The following is a 17,515-nucleotide window of genomic DNA, read 5'->3' as shown; positions in this document are numbered from 1 at the left end:
ACCCCCCAGTGTCTTATGTCCATTGGTTATGCTCATATGCATGCATACAAGCCCTTCAGTTGATCTCTTTACCCCCTCCCTCCTGCCCCCCAACCCTCCCCGGCCTTCCCGCTGCAGTTTGACAATCTGTGTGAGGCAGCTCTGCCTCTGTATCTATTATTGTTCAAAAGTTTATAATGGTCTCTATTATCCATGAATGAGTGAGATCATGTGGTATTTTTCCTTCATTGACTGGCTTATTTCACTTAGCATAATGCTCTCCAGCTCCATCCATGCTGTTGCAAATGGTAAGAGTACCTTCTTTCTTACAGCAGCATAGTATACCATCGTGTAGATGTACCACAGTTTTCTAATCCATTCATCTACTGATGGGCATTTAGGCTGTTTCCAGATCCTAGCTATGGTGAATTGTGCTGCTATGAACATATAGGTGCATATATCCTTTCTGATTGGTGTTTCTGGTTTCTTGGGATAAATTCCCACTGGGGTGACTGGCCAGCCTGGGTGGCCAGCCTGGGTGAGGGGATGATGGCTGTTTCCAGCTGATCACACCCCCTTCAGGGTGGGGGTCCCCACTGGGGTGCCTGGCCAGTCTGGGTGAGGGGCTGAGGGCCGTTTTCAGGCTGGCGGGCGACTGAAGCTCCAAACCTCTCCTTTTTTTCTTTTTTTTTTTTATTCTTGGATTTATTTACCTTCTATGGCTGTCACTGGAACTGAGAGCCGGCTTTAGCTCTGAGGCCCCGCTCCAGCTCTGAGGTCTCGGCTGCTGAAAGCAGGTATCTGGTTTGTTTGGGTTCTATAATCGAAACACTGTTTCAACTCCAGCTCTGAGGCCCGGCTGGCTGAAAGCAGGTTTTTGGGGTTTTGTTTAGCTTCTATATTTGTAACAATGTTTCTTAAACTGCAAGCTCAGAGGCCGGCAGCGGCAGGCGGGGAACCTTGGCTTCCTCCATCACTGAAGCAAGCAAGCCTCCTGTTCGCTTCAAGCTGCCTGGCTGCCGGCCGCCATCTTGGTTGGCAGTTAATTTGCATATTGCCCTGATTAGCCAATGGGAAGGGTAGCGGAGGTATGGCTAATTACCATGTTTCTCTATTATTAGATAGTGTATATATATATATATATATATATATATGAAAATATACAAACAACAATAAAAATTGTTGGGTAAGTTTGGGGAGCTAGGAGGAATGAAATGATCATTAGGCAGAAAGGAAATAATCCTAGATAGAAGTTCAGAGATAAAGGAATGAAGAGCAATAGAAAGGGTAAATATAAGGACAGATTCAAGTTAATATTGTCTAAAATAATTCTAATAATTTTTATAGAGTTCAAAATATATATAATTAAAATATATGACAACAATAGTATCTGAGTTTTAGGGAGGGAAGGTGGACTTAAAGTGTTCTAAGGCTATAGCAATGTCTTAGAAATAATAAACATACTAATTTATGTTAGACTATAATAAGTTAAGGATGCATATTATAATCTCTAGTATAACCTCTAAAAGAATAGTAATACTATGTATAACTACCAAGTTAATAGAATGTAAAACTATCAAGAAGACAATGATTTTTTAAAAAATCAATCCAAAAGAAGGCAGGAAAGGTGAGAAAAAGAAACATGGAATAGGTGGAAAAACATAGAAGAAAATTAGTAAGATGTTAGATTTAAGCTTAAATATACCAGAAATTGCAGTAAATGAAAAAATAATCCTAACTGCTTTATTTTTAAAAATTTGCATATGAAGTTCTGTACCCTCATTTTTAACATCTGCCCCACACTCCATGGAGTGTCATACATGTTATTTACTTAACCTATCCTTGCTGGTGGACATAAGGTTGTTTCTAGTCTCTCCCCTGAGCAACCTTCACCAAAGGATCCAGTCAGGTCTTTAAGATGAGTACCTAGAGGTCTGTTTCTAACCCAAAGGTAGCAGTTTAAACACTGATGCACACCACCAGATTGCACTTAAAAGGTGGGATACAAAAAAACGCTAGTTTTTTTCAGTAACTATGGGGATTATCATTGTTCTTTATGTAAGAGATATATTTCATTTCATTTATTTATTTAAACTAAAAAAAAAAAAAGAGTTCAACATCTGCCAAGAAGAAAGGAGTCCAATAAACACCCCAGGTTCTCAAATGATACTCTTAGAAGACATCACCCTAGGAAAGAGTGTGATATACAGGTAGCACAACTCCTGTTAAACCAGCCCACTACTTCAGATCCCCCATCCCTCCTGGGATCCAGGGGTGGAGCACATGACCTAGAATAAGCCAACGGGTGCATGTCTCCCATCCTCTCAATTACAAGGACTGATTCAACAGTGTGCACAATGTCCTAGTAAGGCTAATCAAGGCCAGCAAGACTTAATTCTGGGACTTCTGTTTGAACTATCAGTTAAGTGTGCTTCTTTTCTCTCTCATGCTAGATTTGGTATGCTGATGAGCCTGAAGCTGCCAAGGCCTACCATACAGAACCTAAAGAATGTAGCAAAAATTGTGGAGAGACAGAAAAGAAACAGTACAATCTAAGATCTGACATCATTTGTAGCCTGAAGCTGGATGGGTATGAAGGCCAATTTTGCCACTAAATGTATTAAAAATTACATACTGTAACAAGTGCAGTTGTTTTCTCAAGGACTCCTGACTGCTATTTCGGCAGACTCTCTGCATGCAGTTTAGGGGTCAGTCAGGGATTTGGCAGAGTTTATACTCGAATTTTAGACCCCATCCCTTGGGTGAGTCTCCTGCTTCAGTGTACAACCTTTCCCTCACTGCCCAATTTCCAGTTTCTCTTCCAACAACCCTGGATGTAGTTTGCTACCACCTGAGGCCAATAAGACTGTAGCATTTCACTCCTGGATTTGAAGGGGTGAGTGATACTGTCAGGCAAAAATTCACAAACTCATAATTATTCCCAGTTGCTGAGTAAATTTTCTTGTGGTTTCTGCCTGCTTTTATTCTTTTTCAGATCTTTAAAAAGTTATTTTCATTATATTTTGCTTACTTTTCCTAGTTACTAACTGCAAGTAGGTCTCCATTGCCTCCTTACAAGGACATAGAGGTATTCTTGTAAATTAGTTTGCTACATTAATTATAAGATTTTTCTAAGATATTTATGCTTTTTAAATTAGGTTATCTCAACCCACTTTGTAGACCGTAACTTGTATAGAAAGACTTCCTTTTTGTTGTTGTTCTTTTTTTTTCTTGCTCATTTTTCTCTTTTGAAGATGAAAGAAGGGTTGGCAAACATTTTCTTAAAAAACCTATAGTAAATATTTTAGGTTTGTGGGCCATATGGTTACTGTTGTGACTACTCCACTCTTACATTCTGTTGTGAAGCAGCCATAGACAATATGCAAATAAAAAGGCATGATTGTGTTCCAATAAAACTTTATTTACAAAAGCAAGTGCAGATCTGCCAACTGTACTTTGTCGATTCCCAAGTTAAGGTATCTTAATAATTTCCCTTACCAGACAACTGAGCTCTTTGAAGGATTTTAGTCACTGTGATATATCGACCAGGAGAGGTCCTGATTAAATACTGGTTGAAGAAATTAACATTTTCTCATGCCTCTATTCATTTATTTTACTTCTTTAAATAGCTATCTGTTATAGTATTTCATAGTATGGATGATTAAACTCTATGTAATTATTCCCTGTTGATGGACATTTAGATCTTTTCCCATTAGTATGTATTAAAAATCAGGCAATAATGAACCTTGTTATTACTAGAGAGTGACTGGGTAACCCATTCTTTTTTGCTGGCTTGGCTCAGTGGATAGAGCCCCGGCCTGGGGACTCAAGGGTCCTGGGTTCGATTCTGCTCAAGGGCATGTGCCTTGGTTGCGGGCACATCCCCAGTGGGGAGTGTGCAGGATGTTTCTAACTCTCTATCCCTCTACCTTCCTCTCTGTAAAAAATCAGTAAAATATATTAAAAAAAATACACCTAGCCTGGCTGATGGCTCCGTGCTTGAGCCTCAACGTCTGGGCACATGTGGGCTCAATCCCCAGTAGGGGGCGTGCGGGAGGCAGCCGATTAATGATTCTCATTATTGGTGTTTCTTTCTTTCTCTCTCTCTCTCTCTCTCTCTCTCTCTCTCTCTCTCTCTCTCTCTCTCCCTCCCTCCCTCCTCCTTCCTCTCTGAAAACAAAAACCAAAACAACACACGCGCTTAAACAGCGCTTTTCTCCACCTCCCACCCTCCACCTTTTTGAGAGGAGGGTGTGGAGAGCGGGCGAATGCAATGTAGGCAGAAGAGTGAAATTCCTCGCTCTAGTGTTGGTAAAGTACCTCCTCCTCTCGCACAGCAGTTTCCTCTCGAGAGGAATCGCACAGAACGTGCAGGAAGAAAGCTGGAAGCTCTCTGAGGGCGGCGACAGGGAGGGGGTCGGAAATACCGGCTTCTTGGAAGAAGCGCCTGGACCGCGACGTCCGAGGGGACCAAGCTTCCTGGGAAGCCCCCTACCCATCAATTTTGCCCTTTCCAGGGTAGACTGCGGGAACAACTCCCCAGGTATTAAACATGGCCGGGCACAGCAGGGAGAAATGGAGAGTACCGGTGCGGCATGAGACGAGAAGTAAACGGTGGCGAGGCCCACGTAAAAACAGCAGCCGGCGAGCACCGCCGCCACCACGGCGGCCGCCCCCGTCGCCGCGGAGGACTCGCTTTCCCAGCGGCCCCCGCGGCCGCAGGGGCCTAAGCCCGCCCAACCCTCGCAAGCAGGGGCGGGGCTAGGGCCGGAAGTCACGTGCCGTGACAGCCGCTGGGGTGAGGCCGCCGTAGTCATCCCGGCTGCCGGGGACTGTGACTGAGGGAGGTGCCGCGGGGATGGCGGTGGAGACTCTGTCCCCAGACTGGGAGTTCGACCGCGTGGATGACGGCTCGCAGAGTAAGAGAGCGGCGCGGGGACGCTCCCGCGCGGGCCTCCGCCCCGGCGGGCTCCTGCGGGAGGGCTCTGCGTCGTGGTTGCTGCGCAGCCCTCTGCTTGGGGGCACTTTCTGCCCCTTGGGGTGTGAGAGGAAGCGCTCTCGAGCGTTACTTTCGGGGTTGTTGGTGGTGGGGGGGTCCTAGCAATGGCAGGCCAGGCCGGCCCGGACCGGGCTTGGGGTTCGGGCGGCGACTCCTGGGAAACCCGCGGTGCCCCGGGGGGAGCGGCGTCCACCGCCTGCAGCCCGAGGGCGGGTCCGGGGAGGCCCTGTCTGGGCGCTCAGGGCTTTCGCCGGATCCTCGGAGCGTTCGCTTCTAGGAGAGGCTGAGGTCCCGGTTCCTGTTTCGGTTTCCTGTTTTTCTTTTTTTTCTTCCCCAGCCAACTTTTTGGAAGTTCGGTGTTTTTTTCCTCTTTACTCTTATTATCATAGAATATGGAGAAAAAGAATTCTTCACATGGAACAAACCACCCCCCAGGCCCCACGTGAATGCTAATGCATCTTCTTCTTCCAGCCTTTTCTCCACGTTCGATAAAAGTGATGTCCTGCAGTTTCCATTGCAGCTAGAAAGGTTTCACAAGTTACAGCAAATCTGCTTCCGATTTTGTTTCAGAAGATCGAATTGCCTGATTTAAGTTGGAAGTCCAGCAACACAAACACACACACCCACACCCCCCCCCCCCCCACACACACATTTCAAGTCCATGCTGCAAAATTTAGAAGCCAAACTAATGATCCCAGTGAAACGCTACTTGAGATTAATACCAGTTGGACAGGATCCTGTGTTCGCTGGTGTACAGTGAGCTGCACCTGGTCGGTCCCCTATGAAGTTTTAAGGACAAAGGTCCCCTCCTCTGCCTTGGGAATAAGTAATGAATTCTTATGCGTGAGGTGGAATCTTTGCTTTCGTCCTCAAAGAATTGGGATAAAAATATGTTACTGGGTTTGAAAAAGCGGTTCCCCTTAGAGGAGAATGATCAGATTTATCCAGCAGGCATTTTCCGTGTCCCAGGCACTGTGCTAGGCATTAGGGATACAGAAATAGAAGGAAGAATGCCGTCTGTTCAGAGAGAGAAGCATGTGAGTGAGTTTTTGAAATCTCATTCTGAAGAATCACCATGTAGTTCTTCTTTCAAGTCTTTTTAACTTTTACTAATTTTTACAACTATTCCTTATTTTTACCAACAAGAAACTTAAATGTTCTTACAGGGTTTCTGTTGCCTGCTACTTTGTGAATTCCCAGGCAGACGAAATGAGTAATTTATTGGCATGTTTTTGTAGTTTTGTCATTAAGAACTCATTTGCTGGTTGAATACAGCGACCGTAATTTTCCATGTAACCGAGAATTAGACGTGTACTTGGGACTTGGAGAGCCTTACGCTGTTTTTAATTTAAGCTGTAGGGAAATGACTTCTCATCTCCGTGCCCGATTTTCATTAAGTTTTCGACTGTGAATCGTATCTAGACTAATTGTTTTTCAAAATTGCCTAGGACTAGGTTAATGCTGTAATGAGGTAGGAACCTTAATGAACTAAATTGATCCACCTGACTCTGCATTAGTTGCAAGATAAGGGAGGATGGGGAGCTAGATCTTTATCCTTTATAAATCAGAAGATACTTTATCTTAAAGTTTGCTTTGCATTGCTAATTTGAGGAGGGAAAATTGTTACCTTTATAGAATACAGAGATTGAATAAAGTTATTCACGTTAAAAAAAACTGATTCGGAATTGAATTTGCTGCCTTTGTAATAAGTAATCAATTCTTATGTATAAGGTGGAATATTTACTTTCATTAATATTGATGTATACCTTTATTGTTCAATTTATTCCAGTGATTCTTTAGAATCTGTTAGTGTGTAAATTCTGTAAATATCAACCCAATATTCTATACTTACTGTTCTTTACTGGCTTTTCCAACTCTATTATGATAGTAAAATAAAATATCTTGGTGAATTTGGGGCACTACAGAATAATATGATGATGAAGCAAGTCTAAATGCATTTTAAAAACAATATATAGGTGTATTTTTAAATAATGTACTGTGTATGGAATTAATAATTATGCTTTTAAATTTTGCTCAAATGACAACACACATTTTTGCACTTGATTCAGGTCATGAATTTTTACTCTCCCCCTTCCCCCAATGTTGTTTTTGACTAAAACATAGAGTCAGGACATTGAATTGTCTGAGAAATTATTTTATGTTTAAAAGCCCTAAATTATAGGGTAAATAAAATTGTGACTTTTTCATAATACTTTCAAGTTAGGTTCAAAATCATATATATCTCTTTGCCCTGGCTGGTTTGGCTCAGTGAATAGAGCACTGGCCAGTGGACTGAACGGTTTCAGATTGGTTTCTAGTCAAGTGCACATGCCCAGGTTGCATGCCCACTCCCCAGCAGGGGGCATGCACGAGGCAGCTGATCAATGTTTCTCATTGATGTTTCTCTCTCTTCCTCTCTGAAATCAATAAAAAGATATTTTTAAAAAGTGATATATATCTCTTCATATAGCAACATCTGCTTTTAAAATTATTTTGTCTATCTGGAAAATATTGAAAGCTGAATTATTGTTTAGCTTTGAAACTTTATTTCCAAGAAGTTAAGATGTTCCTAAATACATTTCACAATGCTTAGTATTTGCTGTGACTTTTGAGTCTATTTGAAGTAAATGTCCTGTAATTTTGTGCTGCTCACATACTGTTTTAAAATTTAAATTTAGAAATTCATGCTGAAGTTCAGCTTAAGAATTATGGGAAATTTCTTGAGGAGTATACGTCTCAATTGAGAAGAATTGAAGATGCACTGGATGATTCAATTGGAGATGTCTGGGATTTCAATCTTGATCCTATAGCATTAAAGGTTTGATTTTTTTAATATTTATGCGTATATTTTCAGGACATGCTTTATCTTGAAAACTTAAGTGCTAAAAATGGAGCATATATTATTTGGGATCTAGAGAAGTAAAAGAAACATGGAGAAAAATTGTTAATTTCCTTTTCTCTAAGCCATACAGGTATTTTTGTATGTTTTTGTGTTTTTAACCATTTGTACGCCATAAGCATCTGCAGACACAAGTGGCGGAACTTTTTAAATTAAATTCAAAATATTGTGGCAGTTAACTGGTTAAAGGGTGACACAAATTCAAAGCCTTTAGTGTCAAAATGACATAGATTCTTTGAGCTAGCTTTTATTTCTCTCATCAATAAGAAAATGAAGAGGGTTGGAATAGAATATTCTGGTGAGATTATTTTATATACAGTAAAATGCATAGATTTAAAATGTACTTTTTAATGAGTTTTGCCAAACACATATACCCAGGTAACTCATACCCAATCAAGATACAGAATAGTTTCATCATTTCCTAAAAATCTCTTCATGTTATTTAGGGAATTTTAATGTGGGAGTAATTTTTTAATGTATGAAATAGGTCACTCCTGCTCTGTTCCATTTCAAGGTAGTTCTATCTTATTTTAGTTATTAAGTGATAACTATAGCCTGTTACCACTTAATAACTAAAATTTATTGAGCATTCATTATGTGCTAGACACTGTCCTAAGTCACATACTGACTTTTTAAATAACAGGGTTGTTGAGATATAGTTCACATATCATTCAATTCTTTGGTTTTTAGTGCATTCACAAAATTGTGCAACCAGCACTAGAGCCAATTTTGGAACATTTTCACCACCTCCAAAAGAAACCCCATACCCATTAGGAGTCACTCCCTATCTGGTCTGGTGCTATTGCAGAGTATAGGGTCTAACACAAGATTAAATAGAATAGAGTTAGTCTTAATTTGTGTATTTAAGATTTCATTGTTTTTTTTTCAAATTAAAAAGAAATGTTCTTTTCCTTATTTATACAGCTTTTGCCTTATGAGCAGTCTTCCCTTTTGGAACTTATAAAGACTGAAAACAAGGTACAGAATTTAAAACCAAAAAATCTTTTTAAAAAATGCTTTATTTATCTACTATAATTTACTTTTGTAACTTTTAAATTTTTTTACTCATGAAACTAGGTCTTAAACAAAGTCATCACAGTTTATGCTGCACTTTGTTGTGAAATCAAGAAATTAAAATATGAGGTAATTATTTGTATTCGTAAGATGTTAAAACATGATTTAAAAGCAAATATGTGCTTATATGTGTACATTGTGCCTGAATATTTATTTAATGTTGAATGAATTATTTACTTAAAGTAATAGTAGTAATAATGACGGAGTACTTACTATGTACCAAATTCCATGTTTTTTTTTTTTTAAAATATATTTTATTGGTTTTTACAGAGAGGAAGGGAGAGGGATAGAGAGTTAGAAACATCAATGAGAGAGAAAGATCCATCAGCTGCCTCCTGCACGCCCCCGACTGGGGATTCGCCCGCAACCAAGGTACATGCCCTTGACCGGAATCGAACCCAGGACCCTTCAGTCCGCAGGCCGACGCTCTATCCACTGAGCCAAACCGGTTCGGCTACCAAATTCCATGTTAACCCTGTTAATACTTATAACAACCTGGGGAGGTATGTGAGGAATAGATGGGGAAATTGAGGTTTAAAGAGGGTGTCACTTGCCTAACATTTTACTGATAGTAACACTTTGAGTATGGGTCTGCATACCTTCAAAGTCTGTATTACTTGATATATATACTTGCTTTCTAGATAGAACTGATTTTTTATTACTTTTAAAAAAATATATTTTTAATTGGTTTCAGAGAGGAAAGGGGAGAGAGATAGAAACATCAATGATGAGAGAGAATCATTGGCCTCCTTCACGCCCTACTCGGGGGATCGAGCCCTGCAACCCCTGGCATATGCCTTGACTGGGAATTGAACCGTAATCTCCTGGTTCATAGGTTGACGCTCAACCACTGAGACATGCTAGCCCTGCTAGAACTAATTTTTAAAAAAAGCTTTGAATTTTAAAAATATCTTGGGTTTCCTTGCCCTGAGCAATCAAAACTCTGAAAGAAGTTGGTAAACTTCCATCTTTTTTTCTCTACCTTTTTGATAATGTGTTTGCTTTCTGTTCTCCCATGAAATAATGGGAGGATGTGATACAAAGTAAAGGCTAAAGAAATCCGGAAATAACTTTGACTATTAATAATACTTGTGGTACTCCAAAGATAAATTGAGTGTATCTGAATTGTAAGCAGTTTTTGAGTGAAATTATGTATAAGTGATGTAGTCCTTTGCTTATTATAAATATGGATAACTAAGAGAGCCTAGTAATTTAAAAACAAAAGAGCAACTTGTAAAATTATTTCAATTTTTTTAAAACAGGCTGAAACTAAATTTTATAACGGTCTCTTGTTCTATGGAGAAGGAGGTAAGTTTTAAAATTTCACATTGTAGTGTTGTGATACTGAGATTGAAATGAACAAAAAGTTAACAGACAATTCTAGGACTACCATAATGTATTAGTGTGAGAAAATAAGCATTCAGATTTTTTGTTGGTTTGCTTGTTTGGTGAACAGGTGATAAGAAAACCGAGTGATGAAGCAGCAGCAAATTCTCTAATGTCTATTTGTGATATGTTTATTTCGTGCACTGGTAGGGTCCCTAGCGTCTGCCGGTCAGGGCCTCCTTCCTTTCCCCTGGCCGCCCCGCTCCCTGGTCGAACTCCCGGAAGAACTCCGGTCTCCGGTTGAGGGGACAATTTGCATACTACACTTTTATTATATAGGATAAAGCACTGTAACTATATAAGAATTTTCCTTGAATTTATTAAATAGTGAAACAGATGGTTACTTTCAATTGTATAATTAATGATTTTCTCATTTTTCTCTTCAGTGTAAAAATTCTGTTAATGCTATACAGATTAGAAGATGTACTAATGAATAAAAATCATAGTTTTAGTTTTTGGTGTTGATTGAGTTTATATATAAACAATTGAAATACAATTCTTCATGTTGCCTTTTAAAGTCACAGATTCTAGCATGGTGGAAGGTGATTGCCAAATTCAAATGGGGAGATTTATTTCATTCTTACAGGTAATTGATTTTTACTTTTTATTGAGGTTTTTCTTTGAAAAGTTTGAGGGAATTACACATAATTAAAAAATTTCTGAAACCTTCAAATGCTAAAAATTTGTACTGTGAGGGTAAGACACTTAGTTGGCATTGGATTATTATTTAGGAGATCATACCTTTTAAAATAATTTAAACTTTGTACTAGGTAGGAAGAAATCATTTATGTCAGGAAAAGTTGTTCATGGAGATGAAGCTGTTACATGAGCAATGGTGAGGTGTTTAAAGCAACTGCACTTGATGCTCCTAACCAAATGTTTCAATTTAGATATTACTGCAAAGTTTTATTCTAGGTCTTTTGGTTTAATTTTTTCAAAAGAATGAAATAACTTACATTTCTTCTCCATTAAAGAGCAATGCTTGTACAATATGATAAAAGCAAAAATTGGAGCTGAGGTAAAAATACCCAAAATTCCACCTACGTTCTGATTGTTGGATACAAGATTTGATTATTTCATTGAATCAAGAATGCTAATATATTGTGCAGATCTTTTATATCTTTATTACTTTTCTTTGGTCTACTTGGCCTAATTTTGAGAGCATTTTGTTGAAATTATCCTGTATTATGGTATGGGTCAGTCAAGGTCCAGCCCAGAAAACAGTTCACGCAAGATATATCAAAAGAAGAGATTTAATGTTGACAATTGGTTACATAAAAGTTGGAGGACTCAGTGATTGAGCGTTAACTTATGAACCAAGAGGTCATGGTTTGATTCCTGGTCATAGGTCGATGCTCAACCACTGAGCCACACCAGCTGGGCTAAATTGAATTTTTTAATCACCATATAGTGACCTTAAACTATGATGATAGTTATTATGTATACAATATGTAGTTATATAAGTATATATTATTTATAGTAATTAGCTGTAATAATGCAAACAGTCTATTTTATCTGATATTAATACCACTGCCCCAGCTGTTTGAGTTACATTTTCTTGATTTATCTTTCTTTATTCAATCAGTCTTTCAGTGTCATTATGTTTTAGGTGATTAAAAAAATATTTATTGATTTTAGAGAGAGAGGAAGGCAGAGAGAAAGAGAAACATTGATTTGTTCCACTTATTTATACATACATTCATTGTTGATTCTTGTATCTGCCCTGACCGGGATTGAACCCACAATCTTGGCTTATTGGAAGATGCTCTAACGAACTGAGCTCCCTGCCCAGGGCTAGTTGTGTTTCTTTAAAACTGCATGTATGTATCTGGATTTTTTTTTTTTATCCAACCTGAAAATCTTTGTCTTTTAATTGTCTAATTTATTCTGTTTCTATCTTATATAGTCTATTATATATCTGGACTTGTTTTTGCCTTCTTATTTTGTGCTCCTTGTCTTGCATTTTCTGTTCTTTGCTTTTATTAAACCTTTAGAAATTTATTAAGAAATGTAAAGTTAGGCCGAAACCGGTTTGGCTCAGTGGATAGAGCGTCGGCCTGCGGACTGAGGGGTCCCAGGTTCGATTCCGGTCAAGGGCATGTACTTGGGTTGCGGGCACATCCCCAGTAGGAGATGTGCAGGAGGCAGCTGATCGATGTTTCTCTCTCATCGATGTTTCTAACTCTCTATCTCTCTCCCTTCCTCTCTGTAAAAAATCAATCAATAAAATATATTAAAAAAAAAAAAGAAATGTAAAGTTAGACTGTTTAAGTAAATTTGAAATGCGTTATTTTCATTTAAAAAATGTTACTGTTTTTGGATCTAACTGACAGCTGCATAAAATTCCGTTTTTAAACATTCAACATATGTTTTATGAGTGTAGCATATGTTACAAACCATTCTTGGTGCTGGGATACAGCAGTGCACAAAACCAACAGAAATTCCTGCCCTCATGGAGCATAACATTTAGAACAGTTACAGGTTTAATCAGGTTTTAAGTATGTTAGGATAATCTGTTTCTATAGGTTTAAAAGTTGAGAGATTCTGAAAAATTTTTAGGAGGTGTGAGACATGATAGATGCAAGTTCATTATTTAATCACAAACATATTCCTGGCATAAATACTGTTTCACTTGCTATGTGCCAAGTCTGTTTATAACTAAGGTTAAAGGTAAACATTTGAAGTTATGTCAGAGTGATTTCTGGAGACTCCTTCCCCTCATTGTCATACTTTCTAAAACTGACAGCTTTTGTGCTTTTTCATTCATTCAGATGTTCATTCATTTCTTCATTTGATAGGGCAGGTATATATTAAGAAGCAGTTGAGGGTTAGCCACTGTGCTAGGCAGTGGATATTCAAAGAAGGAATGAGACTGTCTCTGTTATTTAGGAATTGCATGAGTAAAACATAAGACTTAAAATAGAAGTATGAATGAAATGTGGGGTCAGAAGGTAGAAATGACCTTGGGGTGTAAGAGATGAATTAAAAATTGATTGCTTGATGGATGCTTGAAGTTGGCTGCAAGTTAACGAGTTCTTATTTGAAAACTATTTTGTTTTTAACATTGTTAGCCTAAAATTCAGTCAGAAATGGTGACATTTAAAAAGCAACTTTGTAACATATACCCAACTTGTCATTTCAGGAACTGTCTTGTTTTGTTACGAGGTGCTATGAAGTGGTGATGAATGTAGTCCATCAGTTGGCTGTCCTCTATATCAATAACAAGTAATGGATTTAGAAATATTTTTGCACTTATAATAGAGATATAGGAAATGTTTTTCTAAAACTAGCTAATTACCTGAAATAGTTTTTTGTTCACTCATTTCATTCCTTCATTCACTTATTCAGCATTCTTTGAACACTCATTTTAAATACTACTTGATGTGTGTAATAGAAAAATGATAGGTTAATGAGACAGTTTTTGTCATCATGAATAAACCCATTATCTATCTGAATGAGAATGTGGATAGAATAATCATAAAGAAATTTGATTATATAGAAAAAGGCAACATACCACGTTTTCTCTTCTTACGCCTTTCCTCCCTCCTTACATTGACGGTTCCCTAACTCATTACAGAATCTTTGGGAGTGGGAATCTATATGAAAAAATTTAGTGAGTGATTCTAATGATCTTCCAAGTTTGGAGATTACTGCCTTATATAAAGAAAAATGATTAAATTTTCCATAGTCCTCACCTTTGTTATTATCATAAAATAATTATTTTGTATGATTAATAGTTTATACTTAAAATTTTCCCCACTTACTATAGTCATTTGCTGCATAATGACATTTGGTTACCAATGGACCGCATATATGATGGTGGGCTCCATAAACTTTTAAGGGAGCTGAAAAATTCCTGTCACCTAGTGACGTAGCCAAAGTAATGTCGTAGCACAATGTATTACACAAATATTTACCATTGTGTTATAGTTGCCTATAGTATTCAGTACATAACATCCTAGGTTGGTAGCCTAGGGACTTTAGAAGAACAATTTGTCACCCTAAATCAGTGGTTCCCAACCTTTTTTTGGCCATGCCCCGCCTAAGCATCTCTAAAATCCTGATGCCCCCCGTGACATATAATTCTTATTATTCAAAAAGTGAACTCCCATTCACATGGAGGAAGCCTAAAAGGCCATTAACATGGTATAAGCAAGCTTCCAAAAGAACATGGCATCCATGCAAGAGAAAAATAAAAGAACGAAAGGACAGTTGAAGTACTGAGGAAGAAATTGTAAAAAAAATAAAAAATAATATGAAGTGATATGAAAAAATAGCAAATAAAGTTTCAAAACATGTAATAGAGAACTGAAATGTATAAATATGTCACAATATATACTTATATACTGTATATGAGGCCCCTAGAACCATAGGAAATGCAAAAGATTCACTGTTAATAACTCATTCTCGAATTGCCCCCCTTAAAAATCAAATTGCCCCCCTGTTGGGCATGTGCCCTACGTTGGGAACCACTGCCCTGAAGTATGTCTGTTTGACATAAGGATTATTTTAGGCTCATTAATTTTAAAAAACAACAGACATGGGAGAAGCTCTGAAAACCAAGGAAAAGTTACTTTTTGTGAAAGGCATTTACATTTGTAAGGGAATCTCCATTTGTAAGTGGCTCACTCCCAGTACTAAAATAAAACCTGTTTATTTTATTTTATTATTATTATTAGAGGGATGTTTCAGCCAAGAACCCAGAGATAGAGGGAAAATTACTTTTTCTCCCCTACAGAGAAGTAGGCAATACCATATAGCCTAAGTGTATAGTAGGCTATACAGTGGGGCCTTGACTTACGAGTTTAATTCGTTCCGAGACTGAGCTCGTTAAGGAGCTCGTTAACTCAAATTACTCTATCAACTCAATGCAAAAAATTGGCCAAGAGGCAGCTGGTATCTCAAAAAACTCGTTAGTCGGGACACTTGTAAGTCAAGGCCCCACTGTACCATCATCTAGGTTTGTGTAAGTGCACTCTGTGATGTTTGCACAATGACGAAGTTGCCTAACGATGCCTTTCCCAGACTGTATCTCTGTGCTTAAGCACATGACTATTTAAACCTTAGAATAAACTTGGTTTAGGTATGTGACTAGGGATTCTCAGTTATGAGAAGAGATAACTGAAGCCTAGAGGAATTACTTGTCAAGATTCCATCGTTATATAGGTACTATTCTTTTGTTCACTAATCCATTCATTGTTGTTCTTACATACCATGCTACATCCTAACTCTCTTTTATAATCTGGAAGACAGTGTTAACTGTTTTTCATTCTCATGTTTTCCCCTCAGCCAGATATTTGTGTTCTGTCCTTTCATTGAAACTCTCCTCATGGCACAGGGGAATGAGAGCATAGCTTCCCCAATCCCTGCACTGCAGTACCTAGTCTGTACTTCAGTACCTGGTTTGTAACACCCGACCACAGCCCTGCTCAAGAAAGATGAAATTTGATTGTGTGTTTAATGTTAAGATATTCTGTCTTGAGGAATATATGTACTTTGATATGCAAGCACTATTTTTAAAATATTTTTAATTGACTTTTAGAGAGAGAGAGAGGAAGGGAGAGAGAGAAACATCCATGTGAGAGCGAGACATCAACTGGGTGCCTCCTGCATGTACCCTGCTGGGAATCGAGCCCACCACCCAGGCATGTGCTCTGACCAAGAATCTAACTGGCAACTTTTTGGTGCATGGGATAATATCCTACCAAGTGAGTTACACCAGTCAGGGCTATAAGTACTACTTTAAATTATTTATTGTTGAGTAAATGGAATCTCTAGGAAGTAAAATTGAATTATTCTGGGACTTTCGATTTTGACATAATCCTAGTTGTATGCACTGTTTTTCAGTAGGGATAACAACTCAGAAATAAACCTGTCTGAAGAGAAGACTGGTTCCCCAGTGCCAGTTTGGGTAGGATAACAAGGATTCTAGTTGGGAATTAGGAAATCTAATAGTTTAGAAAGAAATGATATCAGTTTTGTTATTTCCCTCTCTCCCTCTTAGGCTTGGTTTAAATGACTAAGATTATACATGGGCCACATATTGTCATATCCCTACCCACTGAGCTGGGTATAGCCCAGACTCTTTATGTATAAGTTAGTTCCTTCTTGGGAAAGTAGAAAAGGTAGTAATTTCTTGGATCTCTTAAATTTTATGGACTAAAGTCTAAATAAAGATAAATTCATATTAAAATCCCAAGAGCTCCTGCTGCTATATGTTTTCCTTAAAATGAACTATGACAAAAAAAGATATATTTTTTAACTTCAATGTTATTTTATTATAGGGTTGCACCCAAAATTATAGAGACAACTGGAGTTCATTTTCAGGTAAAAGTAATTTAACTTGATCTGTAAAACTAGTTTTTACTATATTTTACTTTGGAGTTTGTCTGATCAGGGAGTACAAGTATAGCAAGACTCTTAAAGGATTATTTCTTGAATTTGTTCTCTTTCATTTGTGAAGCTGATGAGGCATCACTGACCCACCATCAGCGTAACTCTTAGTTTTTCCCAGTACAGTAGTAGCCCAATGTAGATTCTTCAAGTTGAGTGGAGAGTGAAACAAATCTGCGATATCACAATTAAGGGTGAGATATTGGGCAAAGTGTTTATGTATTTAAAGCTACTTATTCCGTCTGAGGATCAGTAGTTTAATCTGTAGCTTAATAAAACTGGCTTGCCTACTGTTTTAACTAATTTAATAATTAGCTAAAATGTGTTGAACTTTAAAAATCCACATGAACCTTAACTTCTAACTAGTGATTAAATGGTAATCATTAAAGGTCTTTTGACAGACTATGTATGAGCACTTGGGAGAGCTGCTAACAGTTTTGCTTACCCTGGATGAAATTATTGATAATCATATCACATTAAAAGACCACTGGACTATGTACAAAAGGTGAGCCAATTAAAATATTCTCTTTGTATTAGTAAAAAGCAAACAAATATAAATAGTGCAGATCCTTTAAAAGACCTGAAGGTATATATTTAGAAGGATCTCAGGTCAGATGTTTTTATGAAAACAGTAACCATTCTTTAATTTCAGATGGGTTTGTTTGAGAGTATGATACACTTGTATAAAGCATTCTAAGTCTTTTTTTAACAAACATGTTTTTATTGATTTTAGAGAGAGATGAAGGGGAGAGGAGAGAAACATCAATTGGTTGCCTCTGGCATGT

The 17,515-nt window shown here is 38.0% G+C and overlaps 1 protein-coding gene across 12 annotated transcripts in view; it reads left to right on the top strand.

Moving 5' to 3' along the window:
• The first annotated feature begins 4,750 nt into the window (after positions 1–4,750).
• The window catches only part of WASHC4 (WASH complex subunit 4), a 64,149-nt gene continuing 51,384 nt past the window's right edge, over positions 4,751–17,515 (top strand). For 5 of the 12 annotated variants that reach the window (XM_023757266.1, XM_023757265.1, XM_006092744.3 and 2 more), the window contains exons 1-9: positions 4,771–4,898; positions 7,657–7,796; positions 8,802–8,855; positions 8,955–9,020; positions 10,214–10,259; positions 10,856–10,923; positions 13,480–13,562; positions 16,622–16,664; positions 17,132–17,235. In XM_023757266.1, the coding sequence (XP_023613034.1) occupies positions 4,838–4,898; positions 7,657–7,796; positions 8,802–8,855; positions 8,955–9,020; positions 10,214–10,259; positions 10,856–10,923; positions 13,480–13,562; positions 16,622–16,664; positions 17,132–17,235 (665 nt within the window). In that variant the 5' untranslated portion in view covers positions 4,771–4,837. Of the gene's footprint in view, positions 4,899–7,656; positions 7,797–8,799; positions 8,856–8,954; positions 9,021–10,213; positions 10,260–10,855; positions 10,924–13,479; positions 13,563–16,621; positions 16,665–17,119; positions 17,236–17,515 lie in introns of those variants that run through there. The other 7 variants (XM_023757269.1, XM_023757264.1, XM_006092743.2 and 4 more) reach the window with 6 other exon arrangements.

The sequence above is a fragment of the Myotis lucifugus genome, unplaced genomic scaffold, assembly GCF_000147115.1.
Source record: "Myotis lucifugus unplaced genomic scaffold, Myoluc2.0 scaffold_103, whole genome shotgun sequence".
Classification (NCBI taxonomy): Eukaryota; Metazoa; Chordata; class Mammalia; order Chiroptera; family Vespertilionidae; genus Myotis; species Myotis lucifugus.
The sequence above is the reverse complement of the archived record's forward strand: the minus strand, read 5'-3'. Positions and strand labels throughout refer to the sequence as shown.